The sequence below is a fragment of the Zea mays genome, chromosome 3 (genome assembly GCF_902167145.1).
Source record: "Zea mays cultivar B73 chromosome 3, Zm-B73-REFERENCE-NAM-5.0, whole genome shotgun sequence".
NCBI lineage: Eukaryota > Viridiplantae > Streptophyta > Magnoliopsida > Poales > Poaceae > Zea > Zea mays.
The window spans coordinates 173018126-173043842 of NC_050098.1; the positions used below are offsets into that span (position 1 = coordinate 173018126).

The following is a 25717-nucleotide window of genomic DNA, read 5'->3' on the forward strand; positions in this document are numbered from 1 at the left end:
TAAGTAGCATAGACAAGTAATATACGAATTGATTCAAGTCTAGCTACGGGTGCATAGGTTTCACCAAAATCCAAACCTTCGACTTGTGAATACCCTTTGGCCACAAGTCGTGCTTTGTTCCTTGTCACCACACCATGTTCATCTTGTTTGTTGTGGAAGACCCACTTGGTTCCTACAACATTTTGGTTAGGATGTGGAACTAAATGCCATACCTCATTCCTTGTGAAATTGTTGAGCTCCTCTTGCATCGCCAGCACCCAATCCGAATCTTGAAGTGCTTCCTCTACCCTGTGTGGCTCAATAGAGGAAACAAAAGAGTAATGTTCGCAAAAATGAGCAACACAAGATCGAGTAGTTACCCCTTATGAATGTCTCCTAGGATGGTGTTCACGGGGTGATCTCGTTGGATTGCTTGCTGGACTCTTGGGTGTGGCGGCCTTGGATCTTGTTCATTCTCCTTGTCTTGATCATTTGTATCTCCCCTTGATCATTGCTGTCCTCTTGAGGTGGCTCATCTTCTTGATCTTCTTCATCATCTTGAGCCTCATCCTCATCTTGGGTTGGTGGAGATGCTTGCATGGAGGAAGATGGTTGATCTTGTTTTTGTGGAGGCTCTTTGGATTCCTTAGGACACACATCCCCAATGGACATGTTCCTTAGCGCGATGCATGGAGCCTCTTCATCATCTAATTCATCAAGATCCACTTGCTCTATTTGAGAGCCGTTAGTCTCATCAAACACAATGTCACAAGAAACTTCAACTAGTCCAGTGGACTTGTTAAAGACTCTATATGCCCTTGTGTTTGAATCATAACCAAGTAAAAAGCCTTCTACAACCTTAGGAGCAAATTTAGATTTTCTACCTCTTTTAACAAGAATAAAGCATTTGCTACCAAAGACTCTAAAATATGAAACATTGGGCTTTTTACCGGTGAGGAGTTCATAAGATGTCTTCTTGAGGATTCGGTGTAGATATAACCGGTTGATGGCGTAGCAAGCGGTGTTGACCGCCTCGGCCCAAAACCGATCCAAAGTCTTGTACTCATCAAGCATGGTCCTTGTCATGTCCAATAGAGTTCTATTCTTCCTCTCCACTACACCATTTTGTTGTGGCGTGTAGGGAGAAGAGAACTCATGCTTGATGCCCTCCTCCTCAAGAAAGCCTTCAATTTGAGAGTTCTTGAACTCCGTCCCATTGTCGCTTCTTATTTTCTTGATCTTCAAGCCGAACTCGTTTTGAGCTCGTCTCAAGAATCCTTTCAAAGTCTCTTGGGTTTGAGATTTTTTCTGCAAAAAGAATACCCAAGTGAAGCGAGAATAATCATCCACAATAACTAGACAGTACTTACTCCTGCCGATGCTTATGTAAGCTATCGGGCCGAATAGGTCCATGTGAAGGAGCTCGAGTGGCCTGTCAGTTGTCATGATGTTCTTGTGTGGATGTTGAACACCAACTTGCTTCCCTGCTTGGCATGCGCTACAAATCCTGTCTTTCTCAAAATGAACATTTGTTAGTCCCAAAATGTGCTCTCCCTTTAGAAGCTTGTGAAGATTCTTCATCCCAACATGGGCTAGTCGGCGATGCCAGAGCCAACCCATGTTAGTCTTAGCAATTAAGCAAGTGTCGAGTTCAGCTCTATTGAAATCAACTAAGTATAGCTGACCCTCTAACACTCCCTTAAAAGCTACTGAATCATCACTTCTTCTAAAGACAGTAACACCTGTATCCGTAAAAAGACAGTTGTAACCCATTTTGCATAATTGAGAAACAGAAAGCAAGTTGTAATCTAAAGAATCTACAAGAAAAACATTGGAAATAGAATGGTCAGGTGATATAGCAATTTTACCCAATCCTTTGCCAAACCTTGATTTCCATCCCCGAATGTGATAGCTCATTGGGGATCTTGGTTTTTCTCGTAGGAGGAGAACATTCTTTTCTCCCCAGTCGTGTGGTTTGTGCACCCACTGTCGATGATCCAACTTGAGCCCCCGGATGCATAAACCTACAAAACAAATTTAGTTCTTGATTTTAGGTACCCAAACAGTTTTGGGTCCTTTGACATTAGATACAAGAACTTTGGGTACCCAAACACAAGTCTTTGACCCCTTGTGTTTGCCCCCAACATATTTGGCAACTATCTTGCCAGATTTGTTAGTAAGCACATAAGAAGCATCAAAAGTCTTGAATGAAATGTTATGGTCATTTGATGCAATAGGAGATTTCTTCTTAGGCATTTTAACATGTGTAGAACGCCTAGAGCTAGAAGCCTCATTCTTATAAATAAAAGCGTGGTGAGAATGAGTCTTCTTGGCATGAATTCTCCTAATCTTATCTTCAGGATAACCAGCAGGGTACAAAATGTAACCCTCATTATCCTGAGGCATGGGAGCCTTGCCCTTAACAAAATTAGACAATCTTTTAGGAGGGGCATTAAGCTTGACATTGTCTCTCTGTTGGAAGCCAATGCCATCCTTAATGCCAGGACGTCTCCCACTATAAAGCATACTACGAGCAAATTTAAATTTCTCATTTTCTAGTTCATGCTTGGCAATCTTAGCATCTAATTTTGCTATATGATCATTTTGTTGTTTAATCATAGCAAGGTGATCATGGATAGCATCAATGTTAATATCTCTACATCTAGTGCAAATAGAAACATGCTCAACGGTAGATGTAGAGGGCTTGCAATCATTTAATTCAACAATCTTAGCATGTAAAATGACATTCTCATCTCTAAGATTGGAAATAGAAACATTGCAAACATCTAAGTCTCTAGCCTTAGCAATTGATTTTTCATTCTCATTCCTAAGGCTAGCAAGAGAGGCATTCAATTGATTAATCTTAGCAATTAAACTAGCATTATCATTTCTAAGATTGGCAATTGAATCATCACAAATATTTGACTTCTCAACCTTAGCAATCAAATTAGCATTCTCAATTCTAAGGTTGGAGATAGTGTCATGGCAACTACTTAGCTCACTAGTTAATTTTTCATTTTTCTCTACCTCCTGAGCATAAGCATTTTTAGTCTTAACATGCTTCTTATTTTCCTTAATAAGGAAGTCCTCTTGGCTATCCAAGAGTTCATCCTTCTCATGAATAGCACTAATCAATTCATTTATTTTTTCTTTTTGTTGCATGTTAAGATTGGCAAAAAGAGTAAGCAAGTTGTCCTCATCATCACTAGAATTTTCCTCATCACTAGAAGTGGCATACTTAGTGGAGGATCTTGATTTTACCTTCTTCTTCTTGCTGTCCTTCGCCATAAGACACTTGTGGCCGACGTTGGAGAAGAGAAGTCCTTTGTTGATGGCGATGTTGGCGGTGTCCTCGTCGTCGGAGGAGTCGGTGGAGCTCTCGTCGGAGTCCCACTCCCTGCAAACATGTGCATCGCCGCCCTTCTTCTTGTAATATCTCTTCTTCTCCTTCTTCTTCCCCCTCTTGTCGTTTGGCGATGTTGCCTGTGGCGTTAGAGGCGTGGGGAGGTCATAAGTCCAGCTAGAACTCAGCGAGTTCCGCGGCCCATTTGGCGATGTTGCCTGTGGCGTTAGAGTTGTGGAGGATGGCCCTTAATGGGAAGGAGGTCACCACCACAATCCTGTGCGCTTGGAAATAATGGCGCAGCTTCCTGGACACGACAAGCACAACATAGAGGAGTTTGTGCGTCTCAAGGTACCTGGTTTTCGCCTCATGAAGGACCTCACTGACGTAGTAGACCGGCCTTTGAATGGTTCGGACCCTTGCAGCCGGTCCCGAGTCTTCAGGTTCCTGGCTTTCTGGTGTCGGTCTCTCGACGACCAGCACCATGCTCACCGCTTCCGCGGCCGCCGCGATGTATAAATACAGCGGTTCCTTTGGTTCCGGAGCTACCAATATTGGTAGGGACACCAAGTGCTGCTTCAACTCCTGGAAGGCTTGCTCTGACTCTTCGGTCCAAGAGAAGGGCCCGGACTTCTGCAGCAGCTTGAAGAAGGACAGTGCTCTCTCAGCCAGCCTCGAAATGAAGCGGCTAAGGGTGGCTAATGATCCCGTAAGCTTCTGGACGTCCTTGACTCGGGCCAGGGGCCTTATTGCCTCAATCGCTCTGATCTTCTCCGGGTTCGCTTCAATGCCCCGGTACGAAACCAGGAATCCCAGCAACTTCCCAGCGGAAATGCCAAAAACACATTTGTCCGGGTTCAGCTTTGTGCGGGTTGCCCACAGCTTGTCGAAGACCAGAGTTAAGACTTCCACTAGGGTCGACCCTCTCTTAGTCTTGACCACGATGTCATCGATGTAGACTTCTACTTTGTCCCTAATCAGGTCCCCGAAAGTCTTACTCATCGCCTGCACAAATGTAGGCAAGGCATTTTTCAGACCGTACGACATAACAACATAGCAGTAAAGCCCATCCACTGTTACAAAAGCGGTATGCTTCCTATCTTCCCTAGACATCTGGATTTGATGGAAACCAGAGTAAGCATCTAAGAATGATAATAGATCGCACCCAGAGGTAGAATCCACGATTTGGTCTATACGTGGCAGTGGATATGGGTCCTTGGGACAGGCCTTATTCAGGCTGGTGTAGTCGATGCACATCCGAAGCTTCCCATTCGCTTTGGGGACAATGACTGGGTTGGCCAGCCATATTGGGTGATGAACCTCTTCGATGAAGCCAGCGTCTAGCAGATTCCGAACCTCCTTTCAGATGAAGTCCTGTCGCTCAACAGACTGTCTGCGAGGCTTCTAACTCACCGGCCTGACGTCGGGGTTGATCTTCAGGTGGTGCTCGATCACCTCCCTAGGGATCCCAGGCATCTGCGATGGCTCCCATGCGAACACGTCGGCATTTGCCTGGAGGAAGGCGACGAGCGCGAGTTCCTATTTCTTGTCCAGATCAACCGCAATGCGAGTGGTCTGGGTGGAATCCACAGCGAGCCGGATGGCTTTGACGGGGACACCATCCGCTCTGGATGGTTGTACCTTTGGCACCTTGGGGGGCACCTTGGTACCGGAGGTTGAGGGATTCCTCCCTCCGTCGTCTGGGTGAGCAGTCTCTGCCGCCAGGACGTGCAGCTTCTCTACGGCCGCAAGTGCGGTGGCACGGTCACCCTGCACGGTGAGGACCCCAGTCGGGGATGGCATCTTAAGGACCAAATACCCGTAATGGGCAATGGCCATGAACCGGTACAGGGTCGGCCTGCCAATGATGGCGTTAAAGGGGAGGTTGACTTCTGCAACGTCGAACACGATGTTCTCCGTGCGGAAGTTCTCCTCAGTCCCGAATGTAACTGGGAGTGCGATGCTCCCAAGGGGATACACCGGCTGTGGGCCCACTCTGGAGAATGGCGTGAGGGTCCCAGACGGGACCCCGGGATTTGCAGCTGCTTGAACGCAACATGGCTGATGACGTTGAGGCCTGCCCCATCGTCAATCAACACATGGTGCAGCTGCATGTTGGCGATGACAGGGGCGGTGATGAGTGGCAGTATGCCGGCCCCTGCCATGTTATCGGGGCAGTCGGATGCCCCGAAGGAGATGGTGGTGCTCCTCCATCGTTGATGTGGGGCAGCCTTCAGGACCCCTGGAGTTGCCGACAGGACATCACGGTGTAGGGACTTGACGTGCCCCATACCTTGGTGAAGCGGGATATGAACATCCGGAGAGTTTCCCCGGGCTCCTGCCTTACTGCATGGAGGTGGGCCTCCACACCGTGTTGCTGGTAAGCGCTGGCGAAGTTCACAACGAACCACGCGCAGAGCTCTTCCTAGGAGTAGATTGACCCTGGGGTGAGGTTCATGAGCCAAGTCCGGGCAGGTCCAGACAAGGCGACATGAAAATATGTTACCATCACAGCGGTGTTTCCACCTGCTGCTGTGATAGCGGTGACATACACCTGCAGGAACTCCGACGGGTTTGACGTTCCGTCGTACTTTTCCGGCAGGTGCGGCTGGAACTTGGGTGGCCATGACGCCGCGTGGAGATGATCCGTGAGAGCGGCGCAGCCCACGTCGGCCAAGGGGACACCCGCTTGGGACCGGGTGCCCATTGGGGCCTGCGGCGCTACCGCAGCGAAGTCTTGATCGAGGTTGTGACCCTCGATGTTTTGGCGGCGCTCGCGCCCCTCTCCAAAGAGACCCGGGCGTCCTCTCCCGCACGCCTGCGGTTGAGTTCTGCCCGGAGGTCGTTGGTCTCTTCACCCTCACTGAGGGTGAGCGCACAGACGCCGACGCCTCATGTTGGCGCCGGGATGACCGTGGCCTCGACCTAGTCGAGGTAGAATGTGCCATGCCGAGTAGTCGGTCGACGTCGTCCCACCACTGCTTCATGGCCCCCGGTGAGGTCGTGGAGCTTGGAGGGTGACGCAGCAACTCCCTGGCTGCTGACAATGCTCCCAAAGCTGCCCTCGATGGAGTCCGGAATGTCTGCGCAGTTGTATGATGTCGTGCAGCGTGCACTACAGCAGTGCCCGGCACTGGGCGGTTGGGAACCTGTGGAGTGGAAGAAACAACTTTTTCCTCCACAAGGAAATCCGTTGAAGTCTCGGCGCGGTGCTCCACGATTTGCACCATCATGCTGAGCGAGGAAACAAGCAAAAACCTAATGCCTAGCCCCCTACCTAGCGCGCCAAATGTCGGAAAGGGAATTCTCCGGCCAGGTGGCGGAACGCACCCGCCCTAAATCCTAAGATGAGGAAGGGGCTTAAGCGTTTTGCCTGTCTTGCTAAGCGATCACCGAGCACATGAAGACGCGAGGATTTAGAGTGGTTCGGGCCGCCGGAGCGTAATACCCTACTCCACTGTGTGTTGGATTGCTGTGGAAGCTTGAGAATTGAGAGTCTGAGCCTATCTATGTCGCGTGCCCTCCCTTTTATAGCTCAAAGGGGGGCATGTACAAAGACACTGAACCCCGACATGTGGGCCCAAGGACATAACGGATGGAACACCCGGAGCAACTAATGTCGGTCACCTTGTGCAATCTCCCTGTGCCCTGACATCCGCCGCTTGAGTAGCATTGGCGTGCAGCAGAAGGTTCCCTGGCATCGTACAAGTCATGATGACCGCTGCGCGCGTGCAGCGGTATGGGCGTACTGCCCGCTGCCTGATTGGACAGGCACGCCGCCTGTAGGGTGGTCTGGTCGTCGCCTGCCATCAAAGTGGATGGGGCACATTAAATGCCGAGTTGGCACATCACTTGTCTGCAGGGCGGACATGCGGCACATCTTTTCCACAATAAATGCAGAGATCGCGTGGCCCAGAGGCCTTACGTTAGGCTCTGCCCACCGGCTTACGTCACGGGCAGTAGGCCACGTGGCAGCACCAGGTCCCTGCTTGAGCGGGGAGCGGAAGCACACTAGGCAAGACCCTGACAAGTGTCTGCGCCGGACCCCTGTACGTCCTTGACTTAGGCCAGGGTATCCTTTGTCTCGGGATCTTGTCGTGGGTGGCCCAGACCTCACTTAGAGGGGTCCAGGTCCCATTCAGGGGAACGCGGAGGTCCCGGGTCGTACCCGGAGGCCCAGGTCATGTATGCTGGGGTCCGACACTTTCTCACGGGGGTCCGGATCCATTGACGATATCACGGTATATGTTACCTTCTCTGGTCACCTGGCCCTGGAGTCGCCCACGTGGTGGGGTCGGACGCTGTTTACCGCGCGTCTGGAGATAGACGCGCGAGTACCGCGCCTTCATACTATAGTAAGGGGTACCCCTGTTCCAGGGTACCGATAGAGCCCTATGCGGCTGTGATTAGTCCTCTATGGTTGTGTAATTTGCACCTTCCTTCTGTTTCCTGCAGTTGTGTTGAACTTAACACTTATGAACATTGAAAGTTATTTTAAATAGTAGATATGGGTTGTACTCTTTTCCTATCTAGGGTTTCTCACGAGGTGTGAGTTTTACCTAGATAGGTTTTTAATGAGGCAGCCATTGCACCAGCTTAGTTAATACACACGCGCGCGCGAGCACACACACATACACACACACACACACACACACATATATATATATATATATAGTTTATATATTTGGAGCCCTAGGCTTCCAATAACTAGAGGAAGTCATCCGGTTCAGCCGCACAAGGTGCAGATGGCTATAAAAAGACCCCTAGGGCGCTAGGGATTAGGTTTTAGCGGGGGTGGCGGTTCCCTCGAGCGAGCAAGCGGAGGCGATAGTTTCCTCGGGCGTGCGAGCGGCGGCGATCCCGGGGACTAGCGGTGGTGGCGCGCCGAGGCGGGCGACCGGCGGCGATGCTCCTATGGCGAGCGGGCAAGCACCGACGTCGCTCCCAAACCATATGAGCGGCGACGGCGCACCCTAGGCCCGGTGGTGACAGCAGTTGCGCGAGGCGTGGTAGGCTTCGGCAGCAGCGTCGGTGGATCTTGGAGGAGCGCACGCGGCGGCGGATCCCAGAGGCATGCACACGATGTCCGCTCATCGGAGGCGCGCACCCCGGAGTGGCGCCCGCTGGTGTCCCTCCTCCCGCGATGAGTAAGCCTTCCCTAGACGTGAGCGATGACGACGGACTTCCCTAGGCGGCGAGCGGTGGCGGATTGACGGCCCTGTTTTTATGCTATTTTGTATACATATTTATGCCAATGTTAATAGGTTTTTATGATACATTGTCAAAGTGTCCCCCTTTGAAATGAATACCACAAGGTTTTCAATGATGTCTTGGCTTGTATTGTTGGCTAGCAAATGGCACAATTGCTAACTTGCATTTTTGTATGTTTGTCTATTGTGGATGATGGTCGGACTTCATATACCAAGGAAATCCATGTATCCAACTGCATTTCTGATTTTACCTTTCCTGTTCTCTTATTTACCATTTTAAGCTTCAAATAAAGATGTGTAAAATCCAGGATGATATAATTTGTGACTCTATATTAGTTTCCGGTTTTGAAACTACACTTTGTGCTTTCTTAGAATAGAAGTTTTCCATGTTGTTAGTGCCCTAGCAAAAGAATCTTTGCATGTTGCAGTGTTACATTATCTCAATGTTGCAGTACTATTCTACAGTTCAATGAATCACAAAGTGCAGCTCTTTCTACAAGTGTTTATTATACTATACTACATCCGAACAGAAAGTCAAATAAACAACTTGTCGAGCTTTAGTTTCTTCATCAAATCCTTTCTGGGAGGCTTGGAAAGGTATTTTAGTATATAAATGATGTGCTTTTGAAATGACTAATGCAGATTTCTATTTGGAAAGACTATGTTCTTATATTCAATGATTCCATGTCTCTGCATCATGAATACATAATTCACCTAGCCTAAATGACAAACTTACATCTAGCTAATTACTACTTGTATGTGTATATGTATGGCCTTTTCCTTTAATTAGTGCATTAGCACCAGAGCTCCAATGTTGATGTGCTTTGTCAAATTTCTATAAAAGCACACTTCTTACTAGCCTCAAAGAGAACATGCTTCTAACAATCAAGTGAATCGATCAAAATACATTCTAGCAACTACGGAAAAGATAGCACAACACACCTCCTCTACTAGGGAGGGTTCTCCAGGTATCCTACTAATCCTCCACCATGAGTACCATAGCCACTATCATAATCACCAGGACCATAAGCATTACTGTAGTCGTCAGGCCTAGCGCCAAAACTTACATATGATCTATAGGGACCAAAACTACCACCATAACTATAAGAGCTGCCAAATCCATCATAATTGTCTGCATATGGACGGCCCCTAGGTTCACTATCAAGCGAACAAGGTGGTTGGTTAGAGGGTTTCTTTGGTTTTGCCTTCTTGATCTCCACCTACAGCAAAGCATGAAAGTCAAAACTATATTTCGTTTTGATTTGTACTTCCGTGATTGGAGTGAGAATAACTTTCCACTCATATAAGAGCAAAACTAAAGCAATCGAAACAAAAAGACCCAATCCGCGAACCAAGTTTAAACTGCAGCCCTACTCAACTTTGGTTGTAAACTCATAAAAGGACGCGTTAGAAAATAAGCTTAAAAGATAAAAGAAACACATAAAAGGCATGCTCACAGTTTGTCATATAATGGGAACGTTCACACAATTTTACCCATGATAGTGATAAATCACCTAAATCCTTTCGTTTTCTTGTTTTGCTTATGGTAGTGATAGAAAATAGTACAACCTTTATTTAGCTATTGTCAATTAACTGTTATTGTGCCTAATATTTTTTACGAGCTTTCGCAATAACTTGTCACACTAGAAGCCCCCCAATGGCTACTTTCTTCGCGAGCACTCTGAGGCGCCTCGATTTGTGCGGCGAAGTGGGTTTAAGCTAATTCTTTCTACTATGATCTGCGCAGGGAGGGTTTAGCGTTTGTGTCTACGAGCACATCCTAGCCCCCCATATCGGTGGAGTTCTGTTACAATTATCTCAAGAATCAACGAGCTCTCGCCTTACAATTCTTATTTCTCTTTGTTTCCTGGGTCCTTTTTTATTTTTTTTAAATTTTATTTTTAAATTTGATAGTTCTGTAGTGTTAATGTTTGTTGTGCTTAAATCCATGAAATATTTTTGGTCGAGGGAGTAATGGACTGAAATTGTAATGTCACATATACTGTGTTTTTGGAAATTGGATATCCTTTGCTAAATCTAAAAATAGTGGTGATACAAGGTCCTATGTCTCGGTGGATAGTCGTTGGGAGTGTTTTTGTCCTGTTTCCTTTGCTAAATATGTAGTTATCTTATTAATACCAAGCATTCTTTTATTTCCTAGCGAGATAAATATTATGTTACTGGTTTTACCTTTTGTCTCCTCGTATTGTTTTTATCCCAGAATCTGTAGCAAATAGCTAACGACAGCCCCTTGTTTGTGATAATGGAGCTAAAATATTCAAGATTCCGTAGTAGGTTTGTGCAGCAGGAACGAAAGATAAGGGTTGGGATACCTGGCGGGTGCTCGTCGCCTGCGAAGACCCAGCGAAGGGTGGCGGCGCTCGACCAGCCGTCGCAGCAGAAAAGGACAAAACATAGAGCAGAACGCGACGCACTTTGGAGCTGGAAGGCGAGGTCGAGGTCAGAGGCGGCGATGGATGCGGGAGTGACGTACTTATGCTGAGAGGATGAAATCAAGAGAGGGTCGTCGGTCGGGATCACGCGCCAACCGCACGGGGGAAGGGATGAGCGAGCGGACCCTTTCCATCCTGGAACCAATCAGCCTGATCTCCCCATCGCCGTCCGCCGCGGCCACTGCATGCTCCTTCCTGCATGACCGCGTCGTACGTCCTGAATGGATGGAGGGTGGCGCGATAGGCGGGAGGTCGGCGAGAACTAACTGAATCTGCTACTAATCTGGGTAACCATCGATGACTGAATCTGCTACTAATCTGAAACAACTAACTGGATCTGAAACAAACTCGACCGAATCTGCTAGCGTATATAGCCGCGTCTATTTTTTCAAGTTGCCTCTTGCTAGCGTATCAAGTTCATCTTCAAGTTTTGCGGTGGCTGCCTACTAGCATTTTTTTCTTCTAGATAGATAGATCTCGCGTGCAAGTGCGCCATGAGAGGGCCTGTGTTAGGCGCCGTTAGCTCCTTGAACGCCGGTTATGCATATTGCGGCTTATATGAAAGGGACGACGAGTACCGGCCAGTACATGAGGTCGAGCCGACCGTCCGGCTGGGCCTCAGGGTACTGCTACTTTGCTTTCTCTTGTTGGTTCATCTGATGATCGTCAGGCTGGCTGTGATGTTGCCCACACACAAACTGCTTTATTTGTTTCGCTGACTTGTTGTTTTCCTCTGTTGTTCCAGGTCTTTGCGGTCGTCAACGCTATCATGCTGACTATTGTTAACATCATCATAAGCGAGAGCCTCCTCGGGAAGATAGTAGCTCCGGCTGGGATGATAGTCATGGTGGGGTTTGTATTTGCAATCACAACAGACGATGCCGAACCTGGAATCACCCAAACAGAGTCCATGGTGTGATTTTCATCCGCGACAAGCCGGACCCTTTTCTTCTAGATTGTTTTTACTACTAGACATCAGAATGTTCATTTTTTTTGTTCGAATTATAGATAAGAGCTTTGTTTGTCTCGTGTAAACCCACGGCTTCTTGTAGATCTCTACTACCTATTAAGACTGCAACAGTAGTCTGCCTCTGACGTGTTCACGTCTCCTACATGTGGGCCCCCACCGGCAGTACGTCCCGCAGTCCCGCGCAACAAAATAAACGGGACATATACACAGGTTTATGAGCCACGTTCCGTTCCATCTCTTTCAGTGAGCAACATACAATACACAGCTGCGCTTATAAGCCATGTTTCGTCACTCTTAGTGGCCGATGTGGCACTAATAAAATAGATGGCATAACAGCGCGCCTGTGGCAGCGGTTCGTGCGGCCCAATGATTTTCGTGTGGACCTAAGGCCCATCGTCCCATCGTGTAGCCCACTGTCCCAGCGTGCAGCCCACCGTGTGGCCTGCCTTCACCCAACCCTCATCTTCATGCGCGGCACAACCGTCCCCAATCCCACGACCCCATCTCTTCGCCATCCCGTGAACCCATCCAAATCCGCCGCCACGTCCCTGCGCCCGCAACGCCTGCCCCTGCGCCAAATCCTCCTTGGACGCGCGGATGGACGCTCGATTAGGTCCGCGACACTGCGCCAAATCGGCCGCGCCACTGCGCCAACCCCGCGCCACTGCGCCAAATCGCCGCCCCGGATCGAGGAGGGGAGGAGCCGGCGGAGGCTCCTGTGGTGGCTGTGGGGGCGAGAGCGGGAGCGCCATGAGGGGCGGTGGCCGTGGCGGCGGCGGGAGGTAGCCTTCGTATGCGGCGTCGGATGGGGCGGATGCGGCGGCGATCCCGGTCGCCTCAAGGAAGATGGTGCAGAGCCTCAAGGGGATCCTGGCCGACCGCTCGGAGGGAGAGATCTACGCCACGCTCTGCGACTGCGGAATGGACCCCGACATAGCCGTCGAGAGGCTCATCTCCCAGGTTAAGGGCATATACTCCCACCTCGCTCTATTCATGGTGTGGTTTCTCTGTCGCATTAGTTTAAGTTCATGAATAGGATGTGTTTAAGTTCACTCATGTATTGCTTACCATTTTCTTGGTATTGAGTTTTCTATCTGTCTATATGTGGGCATAGACGCATTGCCTACCTATTTTGCTTAAATTGGTATGTGCCAAGTAGCATATATTTTTGGGTAAGTAGTACTTTCAGTGTAGAGATGCTTGCGTGCCAGTTACCTAAGGTCGCTACAAGTTATGGAACCTTCCACTAGATGGTTGCCAACTGGTTTGCAAAGGAAACTGATTCACCAGAGTAGAACCTTGGCCATACGGAACAATCTGCGTGTTCTTGCCTCCATAAGCATGCACAGTTTCAAATGTTTGGCTCCCATTAGTTGCCATCCTTTCTGCGATATTACTAGCCAATACAGATGTTCCGAGTTCTTTGTCCATCTCAGATGCCAACTTATTGTGTTATGGACTGTTTCCATCTCCATCCTTGTCATCTGAATCGAGAACTATTATGTCACCCTTTTCTTTTTGTTCGGCTGGCTCCACAGAATGGTTGGTCGATTTGCCACCTCCGATTTTGCTGGCTATCGCAGAGGAGTTTTCAGAGGCGCATTCCAGACTAGCAATGAACTGACGAATGTCGTCCCAGTCCTTGCTCGTACTGCCAAATACCAAACCGTGGTTCCTGTTTGCGATCAGGAAGTGTGTAACCGCTGGGATACATTGCAGCTATGGGTGTAAATACACTGCCGTTGCGTTCCGAACGTTTCCTCTGACTGCTGTAATATATGCCTACAAATACAGGAAGGTGGTTACTGTATCAAGAGATACTAGGAAAAGGCAATTGGGTGAATGAAATAAATAAAAAGGACAAACTGTTTTGTTGTAGTATGAGTGTGATCCTTGGCTCCTAGTGTTGGGAATTGATTTGATATTGCCCTTGAGCACTGATCTCAATTGTTATTCCATAAGCGAAGTGAATGCATTGATGTCACTGAACTTCCCTGATTGACTATCTTCTGGAAATATTTAGGTTTGAATTTTATATTGTATTGATTGTTTGAAGCATTCTGCATTGAACAGATCAACAATCCTGGTCATTAGCTGTCTAATTTTTTAGTGGTATCTGAATAAATAGATGACTACTCATGTATATCTTTCTTACCCTGTCCTTATAATTAGCATTGTTTTTTTTTCACAGACCCCTGCACAACTAAGGTGGAGCCTTACAAAGCAAGAGTGGTTGCTTGCAACCGGCCTCACAGGTATTTTGTTATTTTGCTCATCGAATTCATTGGCTGTCTGATTTATGCTTACCTGATTCCTACACAGTCGAATTCATTAGCTGTCTGATTTTTGCACAATCCACTTTATTTTGCTCATTGAGTACAGTAGGGCATAAGCGAAGTGAAATAGGGTGAATGAAATAAATAAAAAGGACAAGTTGTTTTGTTGTATTATGAGTGTGATCCTTGGCTCCTAATGTCTCATCATGCCTAAGACAATCAGTAAGTGCTGGGGGCAGAGGAGTTCCAGCTCGGTGCCTCTCCATTAAATAAAGAGCAACACAAAACTCTCTCAAAGAAAGCATGCCATCATTGCCTTGGTCAGACAAATCCCACCTCTTGGAAGCCTCCAACTGAGGAACAGATTGCGAGCTTCTACGCCAGTTATTTTGCCATCTCTGTCCCTATCAACATCGTCAAATACTTTCATGTACTTATGGATGTCAGACTGAGTAGTTTTTGGCCATTGGAGAGATGGATTAGAAATCCCAGCAGAGACAACAGGTGCAGCTGGAGCAGGACTGGGCTTTACGACATGCTGAGTGTGTTGATCCCAACTCACTGGAGTTGTTCTTCTCTTATCTACCTTTTGTGCTTCTGTTCTATATCTTATATCCTATATAGTGCCAAACACTGCACTCGTAGGCCTAAATTTGTTCAATATATAAATGTGCAGAGTTTTGAAGCTTTGAACCCCAGAGCCGTTGCTGTTGTGATAGACCCCATCCAGAAGAGGACGATCGATTTTCGATTTTGTAGGAGAGCTGTTAAACCTCTCCGGCTCCGCCACTTTCGTTTCCGTTTCTGCGCTTTGTTTGGTGCCGAATTTTCTGCACGTTTTACCAATTCTGAACGAAAATTCCCTTTCTGTTTTGCCGACTGTAGGGCTGTTGAATCCGTATGGGCTATGGTCGCCGAGGCACTCGCAGTCGGACGTGTCTTCATCGGAGATGGAGTTTGGTACAGCGCGCCAGTACGACACCACCGACCTTGATGAAGCACTTCAAAGAGAGGTAATTTGCTTAGATATTTTTAATAAAACTTATTTTTAGTTTTTCAGTGCTTAGTTAAAATCAAGTGGCATTGATACTATCAAAGGACCATTTGTTTTTCGTTGGCATTTCTTGTGGATATCGTGGTCAGATGTACAATACAGATTAATAGTATGAGCAAAGTCCTTCATTATGTAGGTTCCATCACCCTGAAAGTTGTGGATGAACTCATCTTGTTGGTAGTTCAGTTAACCCGAGTGTTTTTTCATAAAAGAAAAATGGGTGACATTAGCTAATTATTGATCCCAACTCACTGGAGTTGTTCTTCTCTTATCTACCTTTTGTGCTTCTGTTCTATATCTTATATCCTATATAGTGCCAAACACTGCACTCGTAGGCCTAAATTTGTTCAATATATAAATGTGCAGAGTTTTGAAGCTTTGAACCCCAGAGCCGTTGCTGTTGTGATAGACCCCATCCAGAAGAGGACGATCGATTTTCGATTTTGTAGGAGAGCTGTTAAACCTCTCCGGCTTCGCCACTTTCGTTTCCGTTTCTGCGCTTTGTTTGGTGCCGAATTTTCTGCACATTTTACCAATTCTGAACGAAAATTCCCTTTCTGTTTTGCCGACTGTAGGGCTGTTGAATCCGTATGGGCTATGGTCGCCGAGGCACTCGCAGTCGGACGTGTCTTCATCGGAGATGGAGTTTGGTACAGCGCGCCAGTACGACACCACCGACCTTGATGAAGCACTTCAAAGAGAGGTAATTTGCTTAGATATTTTTAATAAAACTTATTTTTAGTTTTTCAGTGCTTAGTTAAAATCAAGTGGCATTGATACTATCAAAGGACCATTTGTTTTTCGTTGGCATTTCTTGTGGATATCGTGGTCAGATGTACAATACAGATTAATAGTATGAGCAAAGTCCTTTGATGAATATTTTAATGGGTCTTTTTTTTCTGGGCACAATAGGGGACTGGCGAATAATATCCAAACAATGTTCCTACATTGTATATTTATCTTTCGATAAAGTTGTTTAAGTCTTGGAACTTAGCCATGTTGATGCCAAATAGGCAGTAGAACATGAGTTTGATTTCCTATATATCAACCAAAAAATACATTTAATAAGTTCTAATAAAAAGAACAGATAAGTGAAAAAGAGAGAGAGAGAAGGAATTAGGCTAATAAAATAGATTTATTCATGACTACCCTTAAGATCTCAAAAGAAAGATCTTCAAAGCTTGAGAAAAGGAGTAAAGGACCTCCTGCTGTTGCAGGGCATATGTCACTCACGGCCTGTAAGTTTTTCCAAGTCTTTAGTGCCATTACTAGGTTTCACAAATATGGTTTAGTAAAGTTATTCAAGTGGGCTAAGTAAAAAAATAACAAAAGACAAAAAAGGAATACCAAAAACAAATTAGGCGATGTTTTACCAAGACAAAATAAATAATTTCGGTGAAGGAAAATGTTATTTCATTAATTAATGTCAAATGGCAATAAAGAGATAAAGTGGACAACAAGACTGTCGTTTCTCTGATCTGTTTGTAGTCCACAGACTCAAGCAGAAAAAGGCTTTATTTTCTGTAGCAGCAGGAGCACAGTGCCCCAAGGTCGTAGTTAAGGGGTTTTTGTTTTAACTTGTAATAACCTGTTAAGGGGTTTTTGTATTAAATATGAATTGCATGTAGAACATAAAATCCATTGTGTCATAATCTGGTAGGTAAGTGCTTGAGGCTGGCTGCATAATAGCAGGTTTGTTTTCATTTTTCAAACACAAACATGTATCCTTTTTGAAGCAAACACATTTGATCGATGTCTTGTGTGGGTATCATGCACTTTTTGCGTGGGTTCCACCTCCACTGCGCGGGCTGTATATAGAGCCGCCCACCTGCCCCACACCATGTCGTCACCGAGTTGTGAGTGGGGCATCCGTCGCCTCTAATCCAAATAAGGTAACACCCTTGCGCCTTCTCATACAAAAACAGTAGTGCATCGTCTTGATCAATCTCACTTAGCCGCTGCTTGCCTAGATGCTGTGTTTGTATCGATGTCTTCATGTTTTCTCCATCTCATCAGTTCCCCATCCCAATCCAATCCTAAATAGGAGGAGCTGCGGCCAGACATGGGCGGCAGAGTAGTATCTGGATCCGCTGAACACCCACCGGTGGTATCTAGCTTTCCTATCAATCAGTGGCTTTCAAAGGTACACTCCTATTGTGTGCGTACTAATTTTTAATTTATTATTGTTCACTCTCGCTTTGTTTTCTTGTTGTTGATGCATCTCCTCTCGTACTCTACTGCATTCATTGAAGCACTTTGCACTTTCATCAGGACGACTCAGAGAGTGTCTCGCTCCTGTGTTTATAATGGCCAAATAGTCTCGAATGTCTGGCCATGTTTGACGCATTCATGTATTTTGGGCATTTTGTCAAACGAGTTCACATCATTAGGCATTGTGTCTTGGGTATTACTCCATTATGAAATCGTGTTTGTACCGAAAATTACAATTTGTAGGCTGCATCATTTACTCATTTCTGGAGTGGGAACCTGTGAGAGTAATTTGTTCTGACAATGTTGCTATTCCTATTTGCTAATTAAGGCTACTAGGGTTAAATATTATGGATCACATTTATTTTCTTTTTTAGGTACCCTGAAGACTTCATTTATGTTTTTAATGAACGATAACTAATTCACTGCGCCATTTGCACACAATGTTTTGCTATCATTGTCACATACTAGCTCCCTGTTTTGGGATATTTCTTAAAAGTTTTAGGTGTTAACATTTCTCCAACATAGAAAAAGTTTTAGGTGTTAGCATTACCTAAATATGGATTTAGGTAATTCTTCATGTCGCTATTACAATCATTGGTCAAACTTATTGTTCTGAATTCCTCGTGAGTCATCTGTATCTACAGAAAAGTTCTGTCCATAGATGAATATGCATCATATTATAAAGATATAGACCCCGTGGCTCCTTTCAAGACTTGAAAAGTTGGGCAAACAGATAGTTACATGTCTACCAAAGTGCACCCATCATATGATGTTTATGTAGAGCGAGTTAATAGAGTATTTGTTGTCAGCGATCCTGTTGACTGGGGAAGAGATCTACATGTACTTCTTTTCATGCCCGGGCCTCACTAATAGAAAACTTTCTTGGGTTGCATTTGTTTGATATTCATCGAATATCTTAATGAGTGACCCATAAACACCTTTTCCTCTAAAGTGCATTTGTTTCATGTGAAATTGTGATTACTTCCTATTGATATACATAAGTTCAATAATCTGATTTTTTTAAAACAATACGAAAGGTACTCTGTGTTATCTCGTCTACTCATGAACTTCCTGGGACTGAAATAGTGGGTCGTATTGATGCCTTTATTGCTGTGATGGCACATACACATGTAATTGCAAATGGCCCTATCAGCTGATGTTCTTGCTGCTGCCAACACAACAACAGAAGTTGCAATGAGGCTTGTGAGACCTGAGACGAAGGTATAAGTGTTTTATAAGAACTTAAGTTTTTTTCTTTCACAAGTTATATTTTATCTACCATTATTCCCTTCTCCCTAAGCATATATCTTTAATATATATTTCAAGTGTCGACCTAACTAATTATTTCCTTTGTCATATTGTGGGTCATTCTTCAATGGAGATGCATTCTTCATTGAAGATGCATTCTCATTTATTTGTGCATCAGCATGATGAATCCACCACAATTATTTTTCTGAAATATCTTCTTGTTGTTCATCATTTTCAGTGTCTAGGATGAAGTTTCAGATATGTCAGCTGATTTCAGTTTCAGAGCTGCGGATTTTAGTTTCAAAGCTGCAGATTTCAGTACTAGAGCTGCCAAATTTCAGTTTTAGAGTTGCAAATTCCATTTTTAGAGCTACACTATGAATCCACACTTGATTCTATTTTCTTTTCAATTTCAGGGCTGCAAGATTTCTACAGAATGTGAAGACTATGCTATCAAAAAAAGCTTTTCTAATTTACCTAGGATGAAGTTCAGGATTGTTTAGGATGAATCATGTGTTTATCTATCTTCAATAATATTTTTTTACCCCATTTAACTCGGTGCGGACTGTATCTGCAATTTGCTGGAGCTGTTTTTTTCTTTGAGGCACCCCACGTTTCTTCTGATTTTAGACATTAATTGTCTGTATCAAAGATGGTAGCTTATGGCAATGAGGTGTGTTTATGTTTTTGGTTTGTTAATGGCAGGAAGCGGATGGAAAGAAGATTCAGATCCAGCTGACAGGGTTCATGGAAAAGAACACAGTGAAGTTCATGAAGGAGCTCTGGAGCCTTCTCCTCAGTGCGCAGCAGAATGCCAGTGGGGTGCCTCAACAGTTTCTGGATGAAAAGGAGGCTGAGATACATCAGAAAAAGGTTTGTTTCAATAAAAAATATGCTGCATTACAATCACCATATGGCTGTTTTTGGTTTTTTTGTGTATTGTGTGACCAATAATGACAGTTCATTCATATGAAAATATGTATGTCTATGGACCTTTTTTTGCATGAAATATCTGGAGGTGTAGAGCATATTTTTCTTCATCCTTTACATGTAATTGTTAGTACAACCAGTTAGCTCGTATTTAGTGTTTTTCGTTCTTTGTTGTTTGGTGAAACCAGAACATTTTTCAGACAGCATCAAACTGTAGGTTATATTTAGCTTTAAGAATTTTGAAGGCCTTCTACTTAACACAGGCATAGGATGACAGGAGTGCGCAGGAGATCCAAAAGAAGCCAGAAAAGGAGGGAATGGACTCAGAACTGGAAAAGAACAAAACGATGGTGAGCTATTCATTTCAGCTGTTTTTTTTGTACAATCGATATTAGGGTTATGTTGTGACACTTTGTTTCTGATGACATTCAGATAGCTTCTCCGATTATTTGGGTTCATATCATTTTTTACGTAAACTACTGTAGGATGGGGATGTTGGTAACTCAAGATCCTATGGTGATCCAGTTGCCTCTGCTTTAAACAGTACAAATTTCAATATCGAGGAAGAAAAGGACAATGATTTCAAGCGCACCTCAAGACCAAAAAATAGGTTCGTTATCACTTTCTTGCATAATCTTGTAGGGTTTTACTACAACTTAGATGCATGCTTTGCATTAGATGCTGTTACTAGGTGCCCATATTTAGGTGATCCAGATCCTTTTCTATCTGTATATTAACCTCCGCGTGATGAATATCTATTTCCTTGGAACTCCCATTTGTGTGTTTTGTCTGTTGTCTGTTAGGCTTATAACTGATTATATGTAACAATCCCCACCAATATTTTTTAGCCACTCCTTCGGATAGACTTTTTTAGGATTCCATAGCATTTTTTAGAACAGTAAACTATCAAATTGGTATTAAATAAACATACTTGATAAGAATTCCTAGATCTCGAATATTTCTGAAGTGTCATGACATTCAGGATTAAAAATGGGCAGTATCTCAACAATGTCTTCTTAAGTAGCCTGATTACTGGGTAGTAGTCACCAAAGTTTTTCTTTTCTCTGTGAACCAAAAGTCCACACACTAGATGACCAATCTTGAAGACCTTTGAAAATTATGCACCTTGAATTAGTGTGTAATTACTGACGCTGGGCCCTGATTTCACAGGTTGTAAGGATGCCACAAAAATGATGCTTGATGTTAAGGAGATATTCACATGCCAAATTCAGGTTGTAAGGATGCCACAAAAATGAAGACCTTTGTTGTAGTGACATAAGGAGTTTCGAAACTGCAAGGAATTTTAAATTTGAATATTTTTCAGTGAGATGTTAAGGTAGATAAAGTTGTTGAGTTAGATGGTAAGTCTGCCATCTATATTTTGTCCCCTATCAGTGAGATACAAATATGAAAAGGCATGCTGATTTTATGGTTGCAGAAACAAAAAAAAAGAGGCACTGATCGTTAAGACGACAATACATGATATCATGAACCAAATGATTCGGGTAATTTAGCTTCGATGTTAGAAATCAGGCCACCTTGAGTACATGTTTTGTATTTTCTTATCTGGCTGCTGGAACTCTTGCTATGTAGGAACTTCCAAAAACCAATCCAGTATACCTCATGCTACGCACATCATTTGGTTTCTCAGCTAAAGGAACCGGGCTTAAAGCTCTTGAATTTGCCCTCTCCATCTGTGACAGTTTTGATATGTATGGCTTCACCGTAGACCCAGGTTACAAGGAATGGTTAGTGCATGTCGATCTCCACGTAGTGACAATAAAGAATTCTGGTCTACAGTTCTGTGCTTACAGCTGAAGTTATCTTTCAGGACAAGGTACTTCTCAGAGGTAAGAAAGGGACACACTCCACTACATGGTAGAGCATATTATCAGATGATGGAATGTCTTGGTGTGAGTTCCTTTCTTGCTCTAATGTTAGCTAACAGAACTGTTTGCACCCATGATGCTATGCTATTTTGTTTGTTAACCATGGCAATGTGGTGTATTGATGTGAAAAGAAAATCATGTGCAGCTGGTGAAAATCCATTCACCGATGCAAGGAGATCCTGGCAGGACAGTGAGGTGGCTGCCTACCAAGGCTACCATCGAGGCTGCTAGAGTTGCTTCCGAGAAGTTGTTGAAGTAAGTTTTGGGGCCTTCCTTCCTTTCTCAAGCTATTTCGTCTGCTCGTAAGGATAGTTGCAGTTGTTTCTTGAGTGTTTGTATCTGCTTGAATCTCGGTGCTGTGTAAGCAAAACTGATGGTAACTGCATCGAAAGCTCAAACTTGGAATTGTCGTTGCAGGAGACCTGGTGCTGGAAGTGATGATCCTCTGGGGACTTGCACCATGATAAAGAAGCGCAGGAAAGGGAAGGCGCCAAACAGATCTGGTCTACGAGATGCTGCCATGAAGCACCTCGAGGACATGAAAGGTGCCACCAGGTATCCCTTGGAGCGAAATGCAGGGGGTGGTTACCTCTGCATGATCAATGATAGATACGACCGCGGCTGATTATGGCATCAGTGCCCCCTCCGCCCCTCCCCTCCACTTGAGTCGAAGAAAGGAATGCTTGTGATAAACTTGCAGTTTGAGGGAACGAAAAGGTCGATTCTTTGATTTATGCAGCTGGTGTACAACGTTTGAGTGTAGTGAAAGTTAGGTGTAATGTTTTGAGTGTAGAGAAAGCTATATGTTGTGGATGGATACGAATGGTCAAATTGTAGCACTTTTGGTGCTTATAATACTAATAGGTGAGCGCCCGTACGTTGCAACGAAGACATATAATATACACATTTTATATATAAGTCACTGTGATATTATATGTCCCCGTTGCAACGCACGGGCACTCACCTAGTTGATTGAATATTCCTATTCCTATTCTTTATAGTAGACCCCACGTTGAATTAGGTTTTATAAATAAATATAAAAAGAAAAAAAAACCATTAATCTATTAGTCGAACTGCCACCTAAATACAACTATCGACTTATTTTCCTGAATTTGTTTCAGGATCTAACTATGTGCTATGTATGTTGGTAAAATAGAACGTATATTTCTTTTTTTTCATCCATCTATATGTCGATTTTCGTTTAGTGAAGCTGTGTAGTTCCTCTAATTTATTTGGTTGCAAGAGTGCAATCAATTTCTAGAATTACCAACACTTATGGAGTGTTTGGTTTTACGAATCACTCTATCCAAAATGAAACGGTGCATCATAGATCCATTCACCAAATTTGATGATATGACCTATGAGGAATGAGGTTGTGATAAATCAACTCATTCTATTCCATACACCAAACAAAAAAAAGTGAGGAGTAAGAAAATAATGACCAAGCAACATATTAGAGACTCCATCGTAGAGATATTTCAAAATGCACAACATGGAAAGATTAATAATACGCCTCTCCATTTTTATTCTGCCATATCTGCGTCAAAGTTCAGATACACAAATTGCTCTCTCTCAAAGCAAAAAGTTCAGGTACAGAGCTCTTCCACGTCCATCTCTTTTATCGGGAACACAACATGTTGCCTGAACAAAGAGACAAAACAAAAAACAATTTTACAAAGGATCTCCGCTAAACAGCAGGATCCTCAGTACCGGAGATCGTTTTAGTTATTTTCAATTGATGAGAACGATTGCCTCCAGAACTCACCACACAATTCATTTAGCAGCAACCTGTCAAACGTTTCTTCGGCTGCCATATCCTTTCTTCCTCTTCTAAAGCCCTCTCGAGTCTCGAAATACTCCCTATTGACGAAGAAGTGTTCTCTGAAGATGAAGTGTTGCTAATCTGAAATACTGCAGTCGATATTCAGATAAGGGCGGAAGGTTACCAGGTTGTGAGGTGTAATAGTAGGAGATTGTAATAATCCAGCTAGACGAGTGTATGGGCCAGCTCATTCGGGTGGCTATAAATATGTAAACTGATAATGGCAGAAAGGGATTTTTTGCTGGAGAGAAACATAAGCGAAATAGAACGAGCAATGAACCTGTGCTTACCTATTGTTCTTGTTCTTGAACGCTGCGTCTTCGTCAGGCGACAGACACCGACTCACGCCACGCGGTGGCTCATTGTCGGCAAAGGGACGTTGCATCCGCCTTCCATTGGCCGCCGCCACCGCATCCTCGCGCGTGGCACCAACACCACGAGTCTGCAATCCGCCGTCGCTAGGCCGAACACCTGTTTGATCTCAGTACCTATGTCTTTACAATATAGCCAGACGTTTTTTTTAATTAGATTTTTGTTACATTAGTTAAGATATTATTTTATATATAATTTTTAGGATTCATGTAACTGTAGTAGTAGAATACACTCATCAACTCTATAGGATGCAGAGTGAACAACCTTTGAAGACACCGAGTCAAACTTTAGATTAATCACAACATATACCCTAGCTAAATAGAAATTATACAGCTTAATGGTATACTAACAATTACAATAACAGTATAACACTTGCAATATAGACACTTTTATTATATCACAACTTAATTAGCCAAGAGTTCAAATATTTCATTGTAATCTACATATGTTTAACTCTACGCGACGGAATGGTATGTGTGTTGTGATGATATATCATGGCAAGCGGTGGCATCTTTTTTATATAGACACACATGATCAATGGATTGTTATGACCGGCACTCAGTATCACTGCCGATCTAGGGCGGCAAAAGGGGCAGACGACCAGCAACTCTAGGCTGGATAGAGTTTGAGATAAATAAAAGCAGGAAATCAACAGGTTGGAAGTATAAGCGTCAATCCTAGGCCAGATAGAGTCGGTCTAGATAGATGAAGATAAGCAGAGTTTGTTTAGAAAGATAAGGGATTAGTTTATATAAGAATGGGTTGCTATCTCATCCCTATAAGATGTACTCGTGAGTTCAATGAAATGAAGCAAACAATTATTTTGCTCAGGTGAATAGTACCACGCCGTCTTCCACCCTCTGCCCTAACCCTAGGACAATGGTGCCCAAACATCGTGTACCAATTGAAAGTCGCCTAGAGGGGGGTGAATAGGGCGAATCTGAAATTTACAAACTTAAGCACACACTACAAGCCGGGGTTAGCGTTAGAATTATAAACGAGTCCGAAAGAGAGGGTGAAAACAAATCACAAGTGAATAAGAGTGGATGACACGATGATTTGTTTTACCGAGGTTCGGTTCTTGCAAACCTACTCCCCGTTGAGGTGGTCACAAAGACCGGGTCTCTTTCAACCCTTTCCCTCTCTCAAACGGTCACCTAGACCGAGTGAGCCTTTCTCTTCAATCAAATGGGACACTAAGTCCACTACAAGGACCACCACAACTTGGTGTCTCTTGTTTTGATTACAAGTGAGTTGAACACAAGAAAGAATGAAGAAGAAAAGCAATCCAAGCGCAAGAGCTCAAATGAACACAAATGTCTCTCTAGTCTCTAATTTGGTTGGAGTGATTCCGGACTTAGAAGAGGATTTGTTCTCTTTGTTTTGTGTCTTGTATTGAATGCTATAGCTCTTGTATGAGGTTTGAAGGCCGAAAACTTGGATGCAATGAATGGTGGGTGGTTGGGGGGTATTTATAGCCCCAACCACCAAAGGAGCCGTTGGTGGAGGCTGCTGTCGCATGGCGCACCGGACTGTCCGGTGCGCCACCGGACACTGTCCGGTGTGCCAGCCACGTCACCCGGCCGTTGGGTTCTGACCGTTGGAGCTTCTGACATCTGGGCCACCGGACAGTCCGGTGGTGCACCGGACAGTCACTGTTCACTATCCGGTGCGCCTTCTGGCTCTGCTCTGACTTCTGCGCGCATTGTAGCGCATTAACTGCTCGTTGCAGACGACCGTTGGCGCTTTATAGCCGTTACTCCGTTGGCGCACCGGACAGTCCGGTGCTACACCGGACAGTTCGGTGAATTATAGCGGAGCGGCTCCCAGAATTCCCGAAGGTGGCAAGTTCAGACTGGAATTCCCTGGTGCACCGGACACTGTCCGGTGGCACACCGGACAGTCCGGTGCGCCAGACCAGGGCACACTTCGGTTGTCTTTTTCTCTTTTTATTTGAACC

The 25717-nt window shown here is 44.7% G+C and overlaps 2 protein-coding genes and 1 long non-coding RNA gene across 20 annotated transcripts; 2 read left to right on the forward strand and 1 right to left on the reverse strand.

Moving 5' to 3' along the window:
• Nucleotides 1-11479: 11479 nt before the first annotated feature.
• On the forward strand, nt 11480-12016 carry LOC103650895 (uncharacterized). The gene is made up of 2 exons (XM_008676483.2): nt 11480-11608; nt 11731-12016. Exons 1-2 carry the CDS (start codon nt 11480-11482, stop codon nt 11902-11904), a joined length of 303 nt encoding a protein of 100 aa, XP_008674705.1. The 3' UTR covers nt 11905-12016.
• Nucleotides 12017-12437: 421 nt separating this feature from the next.
• LOC103650896 (uncharacterized) lies at nt 12438-22476 on the forward strand. Of its 17 annotated transcripts, XR_004857241.1 has the most exons (18): nt 12454-12915; nt 14147-14210; nt 14908-14986; nt 15117-15244; nt 15652-15988; nt 16946-16977; nt 17104-17177; nt 17330-17428; nt 18534-18717; nt 18983-19617; nt 19938-20024; nt 20160-20284; nt 20845-21010; nt 21113-21179; nt 21268-21422; nt 21506-21587; nt 21709-21818; nt 21981-22452. XR_004857241.1 is itself a non-coding variant. In XM_008676488.3 (11 exons), the coding sequence occupies exons 1-11, from the start codon at nt 12802-12804 to the stop codon at nt 20849-20851; spliced, it is 1149 nt and encodes a 382-aa protein (XP_008674710.1). In that variant the 5' UTR covers nt 12438-12801; the 3' UTR covers nt 20852-21035. The 17 variants fall into 17 exon arrangements, 2 of the variants coding, with proteins under 2 accessions (XP_008674710.1, XP_008674709.1); XR_004857240.1 differs by lacking the exon at nt 16946-16977 and having other exon boundaries at nt 14908-15244; nt 15861-15988; nt 18983-19062; nt 19161-19617; nt 20845-21035; XR_004857243.1 differs by lacking the exon at nt 18534-18717 and having other exon boundaries at nt 14908-15244; nt 16946-17177; nt 19450-19617; nt 20845-21035.
• Nucleotides 22477-23062: 586 nt separating this feature from the next.
• Nucleotides 23063-23838, reverse strand: LOC103650898 (uncharacterized). 2 transcript variants are annotated; one of them, XR_564434.2, is made up of 3 exons: nt 23676-23838; nt 23329-23474; nt 23063-23204 (listed from the first exon to the last, which is right to left on the reverse strand). It is a non-coding gene; the product is annotated as an uncharacterized lncRNA (long non-coding RNA). The 2 variants fall into 2 exon arrangements; XR_002268444.1 differs by having other exon boundaries at nt 23063-23474.
• Between the last annotated feature and the right edge of the window lie 1879 nt (nt 23839-25717).

Bases quoted from the DNA above. Each gene is read 5' to 3' on its own strand.
- LOC103650895 (XM_008676483.2), top strand. From the start codon at position 11,480: ATGAGAGGGCCTGTGTTAGGCGCCGTTAGCTCCTTGAACGCCGGTTAT. The intron at 11,609-11,730 runs GTACTGCTACTT...CTGTTGTTCCAG, and splicing joins CCGTCCGGCTGGGCCTCAGG to GTCTTTGCGGTCGTCAACGC.
- LOC103650896 (XM_008676487.2), top strand. From the start codon at position 14,668: ATGGATGTCAGACTGAGTAGTTTTTGGCCATTGGAGAGATGGATTAGA. The intron at 15,989-17,021 runs GTAATTTGCTTA...TCCTTTTTGAAG, and splicing joins ATGAAGCACTTCAAAGAGAG to CAAACACATTTGATCGATGT. The intron at 17,429-19,449 runs GTACACTCCTAT...TGTTAATGGCAG, and splicing joins TCAATCAGTGGCTTTCAAAG to GAAGCGGATGGAAAGAAGAT.